The following is a 16430-nucleotide window of genomic DNA, read 5'->3' as shown; positions in this document are numbered from 1 at the left end:
TGGGAACATCATGATCTACCTGTCAACTGCTCACCACCAAAACTGTCTTTCACCTTCTCATTGACATATTCAGAGAGGATTCTCATTTACTGATCCAGAAATTACATGGAATCTCCATTGCTTACTATGTTGAGTGCAGATTCCTTTGCCTGATTTACAATAGGGGTCCCCAGCCCTGTTAGGAACAGGGCCACACAGCAGGAGGTGAGTGGCGGGTGAGCCAGCTAAGCTGCATCTGTATTTACAGCCACTCCTCATTGCTTGCATTGCCACCTAAGCTCTGCCTCCCATCAGATCAGCAGTGGCATTCTATTCTCAAAGGAGCACAAACCCTATTGTGAACATCACATACGAGGGATCTAGGTTATGTGCTCCTTATGAGAATCTAATGCCTGATGATCTGAGGTGGAACAGTTTCATCCCAAAACCATCATCCCCCCTCCCACCCCCACACCCCACCCTCCCAGGTGCCAAAAAGGTTGGGGACTGCTGATGTATAAGATTCACAGTTCAGCCTCATTCTTCCTAGTGTCTGTTTCTCCACCTTTGTCAATGCAAGCAAGCTCTTCTATTCAGGCTTGCTTTTACCATCCCTCATGTAATCTGCCTCAGGCTAGTCTTCTCTGCAGGGCTATCTCACACTTTCCCTCCATGTCCTACCCCAGTGAAGGCACACCCTTCAAGAGTCTCCCAAGTATTGTCTCTCTGCAAAAGTCTCCCTGGTGACTCCAGCACACTCTTAGCACCTGCCCTTCCTTGGAGCTCTTGTGGCCCATAAAATCCCACAGCAGTAGACACTGCATTCTTCTTTGTTTCCCAAATTAAGCTGTGTCTTTCTAACTTGGTTATAAGTTCCTTGAGGGCAGGAGCCATGCCCCGTGCCTCTTTTGAATCCTCCTTAGAGGAATTCAACTTTAGATAACTAACACTGTAGTCCTTCAGAAAAAGAAACGTGTGGCTCACGTAGCTCGTCAGTTTTTTTATTTTTATTTTTTGAAACTGGGACCATATTATGACATCTTTGTATCTCCTTTTCTCCTGAGATGATGTCATTGAATTAATCATATATTCAGCCAGCTAGTATTTTTGAGCGCCTATTTTTATGCTTGGTGCTTTGATATTTAAGCTCAGCCCTGAAGGATACACGGAAATAAACCCAGTCACAGGGTGGGGATCACTGGAGAGTTTTGCATTGGTAGAAAACAGCACCAATGAAAGCACAGACACAAGAGAAACTGTGTATTTGAGGAATTGGAAGAAGTTCAGGTGTGCCAAGTGAGCATACCTCAGAGATGAGTTGGAGACATAGGTGGGTCTCACAGGTTGGACTTCATCTTAGGGCAGGGGACACCTTCAAAGTGTTCTAAACAGGAAACAGCTATGACCATATTTCAGTATTAAATAACTCTGGCTGAAATGTGTAGCATGGATCAGAGCCAGAGAGACTAGGGACAGGGAGATTCCTAAAGAGGTCTGATGGCCTCAACTAACGTAGTAGAAATGGGAGGAAGTAAGTGCTTCTAGAGAAAGTATTGATCAACGGATTCTCGTTGTGTCTCTGACAATGTAAACTCATGGGCATTCTAGTTTCTATATATTTATGTTCATCAAATTATGCATTGGTTCTGGAATTAAAAATGAACATAAGGCTCTTTTGATCTGGGTGCTAATTGCATGGATATGTTCAGTCTGTGAATATTCCATGAGCTAAACACTTATGTGAACTTTCCTGTAAGTATATAATACTTTTTACTTAAAAAGTTTAAAGTATAAAACAATTGGCCCAGGACATTTTATGCAAGTCTAGAGTTTCTAATTTTTTATAATTTTTTGGAGTCCTTATCTTGCCAAATTCAAAGACATCTTCAAAATCAACTTGTGCTGTTGCTTTTCTGGAAATATTGGACCCAACTGGCCTACTGGAAGCATAAGAGCTTGTTCTGCTCCATTGCTTGTCTATTCAGAAAGTGGGGTGCAGTGCCCCTAGCCCAGTCCCGCAGCCCTGTTATTTTTTAGTTATACGTTAGAGGAGATGGTGATGAATAGCAGAGCACTTATGATTCTATTTCAGAAATCAGGGCAAGGAGCTGAAGGTTTGACTAGAGTCAGTGAAGGCAAGGATTTTATCTGACCTCTAGGGTCTACCTCTGTCCTCGCCTCCTTTCTCAGGGCATGTGCAGGCCCAGAAGTAGCCTGCTTTCTTTTAAAAGTAGGCTGCCTTCGTGGGTTACTGCCCCAGTTCCCAACTGATTTCTGAAACTTTCTGCACGTTCCTGCCTCTTATTTGTACTGCCTTGTTTTTTTCATTTAGCATCCAAATAAATAATTCATGATCTCATCAATGGCAAGGTAACTCATAACTTTGTATGTGTATGTTTTCTCACTCCAACTAGGTTTCAACCCTTTTGTAATGTTTGCTGGAACATCCTCCTTTGTCCCCGTTGTCAAGTTTGGATTTGTCCCGGGGTTCTAGTCCTCCTCTACATCCCCCCCCCTTTTTTTTTCCCCCTCAACTTTCTTCAGGGCTGGTCTCTTCCACTGCAGTATTTCTAACTTCCTCCTCCCCTGGGAGGTGCTGCCCACAGGCTTCTCAAGCTCAGCATATTCTCAGCAGAGTAACTTATCTTCCCCAATGACCCTGTTTTACCTTTTTTGGTTGCCTTTGGTCAACAGTACCATCATTTGCCAAATTGTCCATGTTGGAAACATCAGAATTATCTTCAAATCCTTGGTTTTCTTCATTCCACCCACTCAGTTGTTCACATTGTGATTCGACTGCTAAAATATGCTTTGGCCCCTCTCCGCTCTCTACAGCTGCTGCCTGGCAACATGGAATAGTGATGCCCATCTCTTCCGCGTACTGCGTGTGTCAGCTTTGGCCGTTCTTAATCTCCCAGGCCCTTGCGTTTCCTCATTTGTGTCATGTGGGTGATAATGCAGATTTACGGGATGGCTCTGATAGCTGAGTGATGCAAGCCTTTGTGCCACTGCACTCTGGCCTGGGCAACAGAGCAAGACACCATCTCTGAAAAAGTATAAAAAATGAAAAAGAGGCCGGGCGCGGTGGCTCAAGCCTGTAATCCCAGCACTTTGGGAGGCCGAGGCGGGTGGATCACGAGGTCAGGAGATCGAGACCATCCTGGCTAACATGGTGAAACCCCGTCTCTACTAAAAATACAAAAAACTAGCCGGGCGTGGTGGCGGGCGCCTGTAGTCCCAGCTACTCGGAGGCTGAGGCGGGAGAATGGCGTGAGCCCGGGAGGTGGAGCTTGCAGTGAGCCGAGATCGCGCCACTGCACTCCAGCCTGGGCGACAGAGCGAGACTCCGTCTCAAAAAAAAAAAAAAAAAAAAAATGAAAAAGAGCTGTGGTTATGATAGTTTCAAACTCATCTTCCCTAGACCATCTGGGTTTCTCTTGCATTTCCATCATGTGATCATATGAATCACCATATTGGTGTCACCTTCCAGGAAGGAAGGCTTGTGCGATTTACTTCTTAGGATTCCCTGGAATCAAAACCACCAGGAAAGGAAGATCCCCAAGTGTACCAAACACCACATTTACATTTTGGATGCCTGGATAATGGTTGAGTTACGTAGTTTCTCTGACCTGGCACTTTGAGCAAGAAGAAAGGGAGTTGCTTGTGCCTTTGCCGCTTCTAAATATTGCAAGAGTAAACTTGGTCCCTCTTCCACATAAATGTTATATGCATCTTGCACAAGCTGGACAAGTAGGCAGTGGTTGATGAAGAGAAGAACCTCCCTCACAGGCCTCATAGTCTCTCACTTGTACGGTGGTCTTCCCACTGCCCTTCCTTCCTGTCTCTAGATTCTTCCAAGTTCTGAGTCCATGCTTCGTGCTTGATATGGTTTGGCTCTGTATCACCACCCAAATCTCACCTTGAATTGTAATAATCCCCACATGTCATGAGAGGGACCAGGTGGTGGGTAATTGAATCATGGGGGCTGGATTTTCTCATGCTGTTCTTGTGATAGTGACTAAGTCTCATGAGATCTGATGGTTTTATAAAGGGGAGTTCCTCTGCACATGCTCTCTTACCTGCTGCCATGTAAGATGTGACTTTGCTCCTTATTCACCTTCCACCATGAGATTGTGAGGCCTCCCCAGCCATGTGAAACTGTGAGTCAATTAAGCCTCTTTCCTTTATAAAGTACCTAATCTCAGGTATGTCTTCATTAGCAGTGTGAGAACAGGCTAATACAATGCTGAGTTATCTTTCTAGAGCCTCAAACCTTTCATGGCTTCCTATTGGCAGAGTCTTCAGTGTAAAATGCAATGTCCTTCCTCACTCAGCCCTAGGCTACTTTCTGCCTTGTGTTCACTGTCCCTTTGGCCTCTAGAAACCTGCCAGGGACTTCTTTTGGAGCTCATAACTTAGTTATGTGCTTAGAGCATTTGTCATATTTACAAGGAATAGGAAAGTGAAAGTAATGTTTACTTTCTACCACTGCAATGTAAAATAAAATTTAATGCACTTTAAAAAGTGAGGCTATATCTCATTAGGAACTGATTTAAGGAAATGTGTGGGCCTTTAATAGCTTCCAGTGATTTGTTTTTAATAGCAGGCAGAGGATAGAACTCATAAGAGTAACTTGCTGTTGTTGATCTCTGGGGGATCTCAGTGAGGTGGGAGGTCAGCAGGGCGCAGGCTGACCTGGGAAGAAATGAGGTAACACCAGCTCCTGGGGCTGTGGCACAGTCAACTGAAACATTAAATACAAAAAGTAGGCCTACTCCTGAAAATGAATGAAGCAAAAATTACACTGACTTCTGATTCTTGTTCTTTGCCCGAGGACACTTGCTTTTGCCAAGCCACCACAAAAATCTCCCTCCTGCTCCCATTGCCCTTAATTCTGAAAGTCTCATCTTCCAATCTCATCTTCAACACCCAGTTCTACCTGCCTGCAGTTTATGAACTCCCAAACTTTAGCATTTATGGAAAGTAATGAAGGAAATATACAGTTTTATCATTTCATTTTCAATGTACCCATATAAATGGTGCTTTAAAATTCAAAAACAATTATGAAAACATCAAGTTTATCCTTCCATCTCAAAGAATGTATCAAATCCTTAAAGTTACAAACAGGCCCTTCCTAATCTTTTTGTCTCTTTCCGTTCTAGCTGAATAACTTAATGACTCCTCCTCATAAAGTGTGGTATTTCACAAATTGTGTGATATAGCTGCAAGCCACCGAGACTAGGTAACGCACAAGAAGAATGCTTCACGAAGAAATCCATCCTCTGAACAAATGTTTCCTAAGTGTCTACCACATACCACACGTTGTTCTAAAGTGGGGATAAAATGGAGAAACTCCCTGTTTTGATGGAACTTAGGTTCACATGGAGGAAACAGATAAAAAACAAGTTAATAAGTAAATAACTTAATTTCAGAGGGTGATATAGAAAGAAAGGTAACATTGAAAGCACCTGAGTATTATATGAGAGCTATGCGTGGCGCGTGGAAGCATGCACTGTAGTCCTACCTACTTGGGAGGCTGAGGTGGGAGGAACACTTGAGCCCGGGAGTTCAAGGCCACAGGGAGCTATGATTCTGCCACTGCACTCCAGCCTGGGCAACAGAGCAAGACACTATCTCTGAAAAAGTTTAAAAAATTAAAAAGAGCTGTGGATGTGTTATGATAGTTTCAAACTCATCTTCCCCAGACCATCTGGGTTTCTCTTGCATTTCCGTCATGTGATCATATGAATCACCATATTGGTGTCACCTTCCAGGAAGGAAGGCTGATCCACGCCACCGTGGTCTTTATTAAGCTTGTGCGATTTACTTCTTAGGATTCCCTGGAATCAAAACCACCAGGAAAGGAAGATCCCCGAGTGCACCAAAGGTCATATTCATGTTTGGATGCCTGGATAATGGTCGAGTTACATAGTTTATCTGACCTGGTACTTTGAGAAGGAAGAAAGGGAGTTGCTTGTGCCTTTGCCTCCTCTAAAAATACCAAGAATAAACTTGGTCCATTTTCCACATAAATGTTAAATGTCTAACTGATGAATATTCACCTGTGGCCTTCTTAAGATTTCCCACCTGCCTGAAAGTGGTGCTTGGCAAAACATTAGGCCAAAAATGACCGCTCCATTGTGAACATGTTGTCTGCTAAGTTGTAAGATTTCAAAACCAAAGCTAATTTTTGTTTGTTTGTTTTTTATCAACTATGCTATCCATGATAGCTTATTTTAATGGGAAATCTTTACCTTTCTTCTTCTTGTCTTCGATGGACCTTTCTTTACCTACACAGACATTCTCTGAAGCCAGTTCTTGGTGTCTGCTTTCATTTACAGCAGAGAGTCATGATTACTCTTTAGAACAATACCTCTTAAATTTACCTAGTATCTATTTTCAAGTGGCTTCTTGGAATTCCAAGTACTTTATGGTTTATTATTTATACATATGTATTGATAACTATGACACTTTATCATGATCAGGGGCTTTACAATTAGTCTTGCTCGTTAATCATTCCTGTGCCCTGCTCATCCTGGCAAACAGGTCCATTTTGAAAATGAGCAGAGTCTTTATGGAAGGAATTTCCATTTGGAATTTAGGGCCCTTGGATTTGTCACTGGGATGGCCACCTCCTGCTTCCACAGTGTGACTGACAGGTCATTTTTGAGTTGCTCAAGTGAAAGCAACTCATGTGAACAAGTTCCCAAGATACTATCAAACCCTTTATTTAGCAATGCTCCTGGGGTCTTACTTTAAACCCACTGTCAGTTTTATTTTTCAGGCAGTGAATTGTGATACTTGGGTCTTTTATGCTTTGGAAGTATTTTTCCCCCGCAAAGCAGAGCGGGGAACTGGGGTCTGAAAGAAGGATTGCACCATATTCCATCAGTTTCTGGCTTCTGTCCCCAGTACTGCTCTGGGCTCCCCCACTATTTGCAGATGTCACCGGTTTGCCTCTATTGCACCCATAGAGAAAGACCCTTCTTCTGAAGTTGATAAATTGGGGTCAGAGGAGCTTTGTGTCTTCAGTGTGACATCAGCGGAATAGAAGAACGTTCATCCATTTGCATGTGTATTTATCAACTTCACTGAGCTCCTACTATGTATCACACACTTGGTACACTGAAAATCCATTTCTTTTAGACCTTGATCATTGCTTCATATTTACTTAACAAATTTTCTATGTATTCTTTCCATCTTCCAGAGCAATATGGGATGTTTCTTAATTAAACTTGGCAGTTCTCAGTATCTGAAACTAGCAGCTAAATAGATTTAATGTCCTCGGTGCCTCCACATTCCTGGATTGTTCTTTTAGGATCTGAGAGGCAGGCTAGATTTGTGTGCTGTCCCATTCTTATCAAAGAGGGAATCTGTTCTGTCAGGCTCTAGCATATTTCATATTAACACTTCCATTGAAATGATACTTTCTATTACTTTTGCAATGTAGATGCCAAAATGCAGAGAAGGCACAGAAAGCAGAAAAAACTTACCGTCATTAAGTTGTATCTGGAAATTTAGCTCTTTCTTCTGGAAATTACCTATAACAGAAATAAATGCACCTATAATTTCACCTTTTAAAATTTTTTAGAAAGCTCAAATCTGGAAAGGCCAAGAAGCTGGCTGATTCTTAGCTCACTGCCAATATTCTCACATTGCAGTACTTTTCTAGTTTTTTTCTTCATCAAGTTTGCATTATTAGCTAAAAATGTAATTTATATAGCAAAAACATCTTTTTGGATATAGAGGGCATGAGAACAATCTAAGATTTTCTTATTGTTGTTCTTTGTTAATTACTGCTTTTTTTTTTTTTTTTTGGGAAAAAAAATTCCCTACCCGCCAAATATAGTAATAATCAGGATTGTTAAAAATTGGCTCCTACTGCAGATGACCTCAAAAAATATGAATAATTTGCCCCCAAAAGTTGTTCGTCTGTCTAGGCTCAACTCAACCTTCATTTGGAGTAAAGTTTGAAAGGAATTGCTTTGATCTAGTATCCAAGTCAGAACCTCTTACTCAATTTTTCATTAATTTACTATCTATCTGTATTAGTCCGTTTTCACACTGCTAATAAAGACATACCCAAGACTGGGGAATTTATAAAGAAAAAGAGGTTTAATGGACTCACAGTGCCACATGGCTGGGCAGGACTCACAATCATGGCGGAAGACGAAAGTCACATCTTACATGGCAACAGGCAAGAGAGAAAATGAGAGCCAAGTGAAAGAGGAATGCCCTTATAAAACCAACAGATCCCATAAGACTTATTCACTACCACGAGAACAGTATGGAGGAAACCGCCCGCATGATTCAGCTATCTCCCACCAGGTCCCTCCTACAACACGTGGGAATTTTGGGAGCTACAATTCAAGATGAAATTTGGGTGAGGACACAAAGCCAAACCGTATCACTATCATCTAAGTTTATTACTATCACATTAGGGAAGTATAAGATTCATTACACTAAGCACTCCCTAAAAACTCTGCTTTGCTGGGGTGCATATTTGGATCTCTGTGCACAGTGGGGGCACTGAGTTGCATGTGGTGCCCTAGAAAGGCGCAGGCCCAGCAGTCGGTAGAATGAGCTCCTAAGCTCTGTCATTATTTCATCTTCTCTGGGTAAGTCACTCCAGTCACTTCCTACACTTGAATTTCTGCAGCTAAGGGGGTTAAGGAACCAGCTCTGCCTGCCCACTATGTTGTCGTGGGGATTAAATGAATTGCTAAATGTGAAAAGGTCTTGAAATGTAAAACATAATAGCATGAAAGGAATATCTCAGTGTAGTCATCTATGCTGACCAGTGCCTGAATTAGAATACAAAATATCGAGGTTAATTTTTTTTCACATAGTTGTTAAAGAAATGGCATTTAAAAATTTTTTGAAAATAAAATAGTTCTCACATTTCCAGTGGTTAAAAATAAATTCATTCCTTTATTTAACAAATATGTATTAATTACCAGATAAGGGAAAAATATTCTATTGGGTGCGTTACGAAGTGCAAAGATTAATTTAATGTGGAGTTGGGAAGGCCAAAGACTTACTATATACTATGTACATGGTATAAACCACATCCTTTCTTACTATTTACTCATCTTTATAACCCAGGTTTAGCACATGGTGGATGTAAAGCCCTCAATCTGTCATCTTAGTGGCATTTAGACAGGTACTCAACTCTACCTCAATAGCGTTCTCATTATTTACATCCGTAGACTAAAAAGGAAGTGGAGAGAGTACAAAATATTTAATGGCTTGGTGCAGTTCCAGTCCTTACTACCATGGATCCACAATTTATTTCACTGTAGGAACAGCCCCATATATTACAACATGGGCTTCCAATGCTAAGAATTTACCTTTGGATAAGCAACTGCATTACTGTTGTGTGTTAGTGCTTGCCTCATAGTTTAGCCCCGATTAGAAACTGTATGGAAATATGCAGAGAAGGGCTTCGTGTCTGAGCAGTGTATTTTTATTTTTCTCTAATGGACAAAACCCGTGGCTGGTATCAGTCCAGTTATCCCACTTTTATTAATATTTGGACACCCAGTTTCACTACAGGCTCTTCACATGCTTTAAAATAAATTAGCATTTGTTGCCCCCATTTAACCGCTGGAGTAAAGAGAGCCACAGAGGGGAGAAGAGACTTCTGCCCCAGCACCGAGCACAAGTCACAAGGCAAATAGGCTCAAACTCTTTCTCCCTAAGATCTCTCTGGTTCCAGGCTCATTTACATGATGCTTTTCTTACTTCAAAAGAACATCTTAGATTTTATATGATATCATTTGCTGGCAAGGTTGTTCATTTTTATATATTCACTGTAACTTTCATATGTTAGAATGAAGCAAGAATATGTACAAAAAAAAATGGGGTTGTTTTAGGGACAAGGCTCTCATTTCATGATCTGATTTTTGTCAAGTGACTCATCACGCCTTCTTGTTGCCCTCTAGAAATAGGGATGGTGAGTGCTATCCTTCTCTTACTTGCCATAGTCCAGCCGATACATCATGCAAGATTGCTGTGCAGTGGAGATTTAAAAACCTTCATCTCCCCCTGCCCAGAGAACATGTTCATTTTTCTAGCTGTGGATCAAGACCAAGTTCAGAGGTCAGAGACCTAGCAAGAAATTGGAGTGTGTTCCAGATCTTCAAATAGGTGGGGAACAGAGTCCACCATTCCTTTCCTCCTCTGTTATTCTCCCCACCGATGCTTGGAGTCCAGATTATACTGAGGTGCATGTTGGTACTGATGGAGAATGGGAGTGGGACCAGGATTCAGTGACCCACGTCTGTTTGAGGCTGTTCTATGTTGTTCCATACAAGCTGAGCGCATTCTTGGCTTCAGGTCAGCACACACCTCCTGGAACGCTGCCTTAGCTTGCACTTTTGATGACGGATTGCTCAGTCCTTAGCATCTCTTCTTTCCTGTGTGTGTGTGTATGTGTTTAACTTGTTATTTTACTTGGCTAATCTGCATAGAATTTTTCTAATTCCAATAAACAGAAGTACAATGTGTATTTCCCTGGTTAACTGTACATGCGAAGCCTGGTAGGGAAGCAGATTTTTCTTATTTTAGAAAAGAGCAACTCATTGGTCTTTTGCAGATGATGCTCCTGTGTTGATGAGGACTCCAGTGCCACCAAACAATCTTTGCATCGCCTGCCTTCTTTAGATACCCTCCTCCAGGTGAATGACGCTCTGATTTATGAGAACTCTGGTGTGCACAGAGTTAAAATATTTCCAAATCCTCGATCTCTATCCTATGCATCTATGACCCAGGGTGGGGCTAAGGGTCTTAACCTTGTCACTCTTCCTGAGGACAAGACAAGAGGAGCAGATGAATCCAACTGTGAATGCAGTGTCCCAGAAAAGAGAGGCAAAAATCCTTTTTAGCACACTGACCCGTCCCAATCTGTGGTTAGTCATCTGCGATGCTTGCTTGTAGTTTTGATAGCAGAATGCAACTGGGAAATTGATTTTGCTATTAAAAGAAAAAGGTAAATGAGTTCCTTGGTATTTTTGTTTTTGTTTTTGTTTTCAAATTTTTAAAGATGGTAACTAGGAGAACTAACACCAGCCAGGCTTGAGTGAATGCAGACAAGACCCCTATAGGCAGCAGAGTGTATTAGTGTAATAATATGCATAGACAACATAACTTGTCAGAGAGGATTATTTCTACTTAGTGAATCGGCAGGAGCCCCTTTGCTCTACTATTCAGCATTTGACTAGGGAAGAGAGTGGGAAGAGAGAGAGAGAGAGAGGGAGAGAGAGAGAGAGAGAGAGGGAGGAGAGGGCGCGTTAGTGAGCAGCGACTGTGGCATTGATGTTTGAGCGTACTTCTGAACTGGCTTTTGTTGAGACTATCAGTATAGAAGCATGCGCTGTCCCAAATCCGCTGTTACTATGAGAAATGAAGAGCTGCTTTTAAGGTATGTTGTTGTGTCCTTTGTTTTTAATGCACGCTTTTCTAGTTTCTAGAGCTGGCTGAGACAATAATTATGCTCTGAATCAAGTAGCTTCCTTACCTTAGAAGAGAAGGGGGGAAAAAGAATCTAAAGAGAGAGAGGGAGATGAAATCGAGACCCAGAGATTGGGAGAAAGAGAGAGCCAGCGAGAGAAAGGCGGAGGACTGCCGTGAGTTCTATTTGTACTAGTTGCCTTTTGAAAGCATATCATGTATTTGCTCACTGCTATTTGTGAGTGGCCAGTGGATAATTTTAAGGGCTCTGAATCTGGCTCTTGGTTCATCTTTTCCTTTGCAATGTCTAAGGCTCTTTCATTTTTATGCACTCTGCATGGAATAATCACCGAAAAAGGAGCTGAGGAGACTCCATATTAGACTTGCGTTCCAAATACCGCTCTAATCTGGACTTAGCCTACCTAAATAGTCCTCGTGTGTTACCAGGTTTGGATCACTTTATCCTGTTTGCCAAAATGTGTACCCGTTTGGAGACCTCTTTCATGCATGGCGTCCTGGGTCCCCATATATTGAAAGCAAATATTTGTTTCCTGCCTCTGTGTTGGGGGTTCTATCACATACCAGGAAGGAGGCACCACTGACCTTTTGGGAAGCAGAGGGAGAATTATGATAGAATTGGCATCCTGCTTTGAAAAATGTAGTCTTTTGTTTATTTGCTAGCAGACATTGTAGCACTGAATACCTCTTTGGATCTGACAATGGGACCGGTTGAACAATGGAGCTGTCAAACTAGCTTAATGCATGTCTGGGGCTTTATTTTTTTCTTTTTCAACACTCTTTTTATCTCCTATAATCTTGTTTGTATAGACTATCAGAATGAAGAGCTTTTGCAACTGCTTGTTTGTGGTTTTGTGCTTTTAAAAAATTTAGTATCTACCGTTCATAGAGCTTTTTGCATTCTGCCGCTATGTTGGTTGGATTAAGTTAGAGATTTATTGCTTACCTCTCTGTTAACTACTGAAAGAAAACTTATTGATTGAGAATGCTTGTAATACCATTATCAGTCTGGCAAATGCCTTGTGATCAGACCTGCCTCTATGGTATTTAAAGCTTGGGGATTTTTAATTTGCTCATTTGGTGAACTTATGAAACATAGCATGAAAAAGAGTTAAGAGGAATATTTTTGATGTTTATGTAAATTACAGTTTTTAGTCTCTGCTTCTCCCTTTGGCATCTATGTACATAAACAATTTAGAAATTCAAGGACAAGTGAGAACTTTTGCCCTTACAATTTTGGTCACAAACTATTATTACATAGCCTATTAAGTTGTGAAGTTCAAGGTCTCTGTGGAATATATTGATTTTTGATTTATGCTTATGTCCTCATAAAATGCCTTTCTATGCAGGGCAAACATTTCTCACATCTTCAAATATCTTTCATTTTACCAGATAAGCATTGGTTTCTAAGGTAAGAACAGTGAAGCTTTCGACAGAGAAAATGGAAAAATCTGTTTCAAACTTCTCAAATAATGAAACCACTTATATTGCCACATAAGAAATAAAAGAATTGACCCTACAGTAGTGAATTATAATTGATTTACATGAAAATCATTTTACTAAGGTTGACTTCTGTGAAGAATATATCTTATCTAACATTCTAATGTGTTGCTTAATTAGTTGTTTGTGCCACAGCAATATATCAGAATGTATTAGTACATTTATAGAGAGAGTTTAAGGACCTCATTTTAAAAAACAGAAGGGAAATCATTTTAAAGGGTAATTTTTAAAAGTTTAGTTGTAAATATTCCCTATTGGATTATATTTTGGTTTAAATTAGTGATGTTCTCAGTCAATAAGAAACAAGATGTATTACTTAGGAAAACAGTTATGAAACGAGCTATTTTTTAGAATTTGGATATGAATTTCAATCTTTTCAATTTAAGTTGAAATGTTTTTAAAAAATTTTAATACAGAATTATTAAAATAAATGTTACCGGATAAATAGAATTGCCTTCTGAAGTAGAGATTTTTCTATGGACAATATTTTCAGAGTGGGGACACTCAAAGCATATGTGCAGCATAATATTTTTTAAGTTATTGGTTGTGAATAGAGTGGATTTTAAATGCATGCTTGTGATGTTGTCTTATTTGCAATGAGATTCGAACTGCTCATTCCATCAGGTATACCAATAACTGCTTTCAAGAAGAGCTCATAAAAGGTAATTGGTGAAGCTTTATATCTGAAGCTGGCACACTGTTTCCGGCACACTCAGATTCTGCTTCCATGGGAAATGTTTAATCCAAAACAAAGGTTGCAAGTCAATTTTGTGTGGGTTGGGAGGAGAGTAGCCTTCTGTGCTCCCTAGCTGCTTGTCCGTGGTCTGCTTAAAGAAACGACTTGGAAACCCCCACGTTGAATTTTTGACTAAATTACCAATTATTTGTCTGTGATCTAGTCACTGTAATTCCTGGGTAGTCACAGTTAGGTCCAGGAATGAGGGAACTCTCTTCTCACTTTGTTTGCTTTTCCGGTGGCTGGATTATTACCAGCTCCCAGAATTTGGAGGCTGCCCCCATTCCAGCATCCGACATACGTATGCCTTTTCCTTTCACCTGATGGGGATGGTGTGAGGTTGCCCGAAGCTGGCAAACTTGTCTACATCTATTTCCACAACAGGAACAGGATACGTAATCTGTATCCTTCCATAAGCCTCTACATGTAATAATTCCCCAAGGTAGTGACTTCAACAAATGTTGAAGGAAAATTTAATTCTAAGCCCAGACATGCAGAAAAATGAATAGCAAAAGATTCGAACTGGGAAAATGACATCTTTCCATAGAAAGTAAATATTGTACCCTAAGCCCTTCTGCCATGAGCTTTGGGAATATTCATATAGATGTGTACTGAGATCTCTAACCCCTGTGTATGAATATTCCTTGATTTGTTAAAATGAAACCCGACAGTTTTGCTTTTTTAAAAATAAGAGGATATACAGTTGCAAAAATCTCCTTTTGGGGCTGAAAAACAAATGCGAGCATTTGATTAATATTCATATCTAGAACTTTGTAGCAAATGCAGATTGTGCTAGAAGACCGAGGAAGTCATTCAAAGAGTGAATCAATACTAATTATTGTAATTAGGGGGGTTAATTAGGTGAAAACGTGGCTGATAAAAAGTTCATTGAGCACAGCCATGGAAACACACAGGTTGATGGAAAGAAAGTAAAATGCACAAGGAAGAGTGTTACGTGGGGATGATCATTTTGTATTTAAGGTGTCCAAATTCGTAGACGAAAAGCATACCTTGATTTTGTCATCATGGTAGTGAGTAATTAGTGGGTATTAGAAATATCCCACTTCGATTTCTTTGTATAGAGATTTCTGTAACAGTCGTTAACAGAATGCAGTTTGTTTTGTGGCATCATCTTCTTCATGGCATTGATCTGTACTTCCTGGAACAGCAAGGATCACAAGTCCATTCAGTGTCAATAATGCCTTTTCGGGTCACCTTTATTAGCCTTCACTGAATTTCTTTGCATATTTTGATAATTCCTGGGGAATCTGGGGTGAGGAGCATTCCTGATTCATAAAACTATTGAATGCTTCTGTAATTGTTACTGGATATAGGAGTCTTTTTCTGAACTAACAGTGACTTTTGTTCGGTAGGAAAGATGAGGCAGTGGTTTGGAGAGGATTAAAATTCGTAGCATTTGACTTCTTGGCTGACATTGGAAAGAGAGTGTCCAAGGAGGGACAGGATGCATGAGGTTTTAATGTTGTAGCCCATTCAGAATTGAAATGAAGTGTCCTAGAGCTGAAGCACCTTTCTGATTAAATGGCACCAATTCATAGAGATCGGACTAAGATGGAAGTTGTGTGTGTGTGTGTGTGTGTGTGTGTGTGTGTGTGTGTGTGTGTCGGAACCTCCATTCAACTCAGAGATGTTGCTGGTTAACCCTGATTTTCGATGAGGTACACTTTGTTCCGAAACACACCATTCTGCTTCACGGAATGTCGTCAGCAATTATCATGTACAGGTGTGTTTATCTCCCCACCCCACACACACAGCTTTCTTCTGTGTGACCGATCCGGCACATTTTCTTGTATGTCAAGACCATCAAAGTTAATAGGAAATGGCATCTGTGGAGAGAGGGTGACACCAGCCCTGAGTGACATGTATTACGAGGGCAGATTGAACTCCTGCTACTTTAGCCCATTCCAGGTTGACCCGCCCATGATTGGCTGTTTAGGATCGTGATGCATCACTAGAGTTTAGGGAGCAGGATTGGCAGCATGCCCTCAGAAAAAGATAAAAACTAGAGTTTCCCTGCAAGACTATTTAGTTCCACAAAGTTGGTTGTTATGGAAAGGAAAAGCTTGAGGTTTCAAGTTATGATGCTGATACACCTTCGATATGCATGGCTGTTTTCATCCCCTTCTTCAGAAGGCCTGCAGCTGCAATCAGTAGAAAACTCTGTGTTGAAGCTTACTGGCAGCATCACGGGCTTCTAGCAGGTCTGTGAACTGACTAGCTTGGGCACAGTTGTGCCTTTATGTGGAAATTGATGAGTTGCTTTTCATCCTTCCGGTAGGGCTCTCCATCTCAGTCCCACCAGGACAACAGGCCCTGCGATGTTGCTCATGCCTTGCTTTGTGAACAACCTGGGCTGAGAGTCCAGCTCTCCTCTGGGCTCGATGAGAAGGCTGACCTGCTCATTCAGCGATGCCTTTAAGGTATCATGTCTGTAAATGAAAACTCATGTTGACCTTGTTTTTGAAAACCGATTTGATAAAAAGGAATGGAGACCTCATTCCAAGCCTCAGGATGTTTGGTGCTTGCTCTCCAGAAACGATAACCTCCCTCTTCCCTGTGGGTCTGGCTACAGGCCTTAGAAGTATCAGTGAAAACCTCAGTACTAAAAGAACAATCGAGTCAGGATTGGCCTTCTCTCTTCCTTTCCAACTGCCCATTGTAGGTTTTAACAAAGATAGGGGTGGGGGTGTTATAATAGAAATAAGGAGTAAAAATGAAATTTATT

The 16430-nt window shown here is 41.0% G+C and overlaps 1 protein-coding gene across 23 annotated transcripts in view; it reads left to right on the top strand.

The window, feature by feature from the left end:
- CELF2 (CUGBP Elav-like family member 2) overlaps nucleotides 1–16430 on the top strand; it is an 861437-nt gene that overhangs the window by 522658 nt on the left and 322349 nt on the right. For 4 of the 23 annotated variants that reach the window (XM_021943923.2, XM_031652714.1, XM_021943922.2 and 1 more), the window contains exon 1: nucleotides 11334–11401. The exons of 7 other annotated variants lie outside the window; for them this stretch is intronic. In XM_021943923.2, the coding sequence (XP_021799615.1) occupies nucleotides 11349–11401 (53 nt within the window). In that variant the 5' untranslated portion in view covers nucleotides 11334–11348. Of the gene's footprint in view, nucleotides 1–9957; nucleotides 10129–10569; nucleotides 11402–11445; nucleotides 11878–16430 lie in introns of those variants that run through there. 12 more of the 23 variants (XM_017944489.3, XM_003903376.5, XM_009213963.4 and 9 more) reach the window with 11 other exon arrangements.

Source organism: Papio anubis, chromosome 11, assembly GCF_008728515.1.
Source record: "Papio anubis isolate 15944 chromosome 11, Panubis1.0, whole genome shotgun sequence".
Taxonomy (NCBI): domain Eukaryota; kingdom Metazoa; phylum Chordata; class Mammalia; order Primates; family Cercopithecidae; genus Papio; species Papio anubis.
The sequence above is the reverse complement of the archived record's forward strand: the minus strand, read 5'-3'. Positions and strand labels throughout refer to the sequence as shown.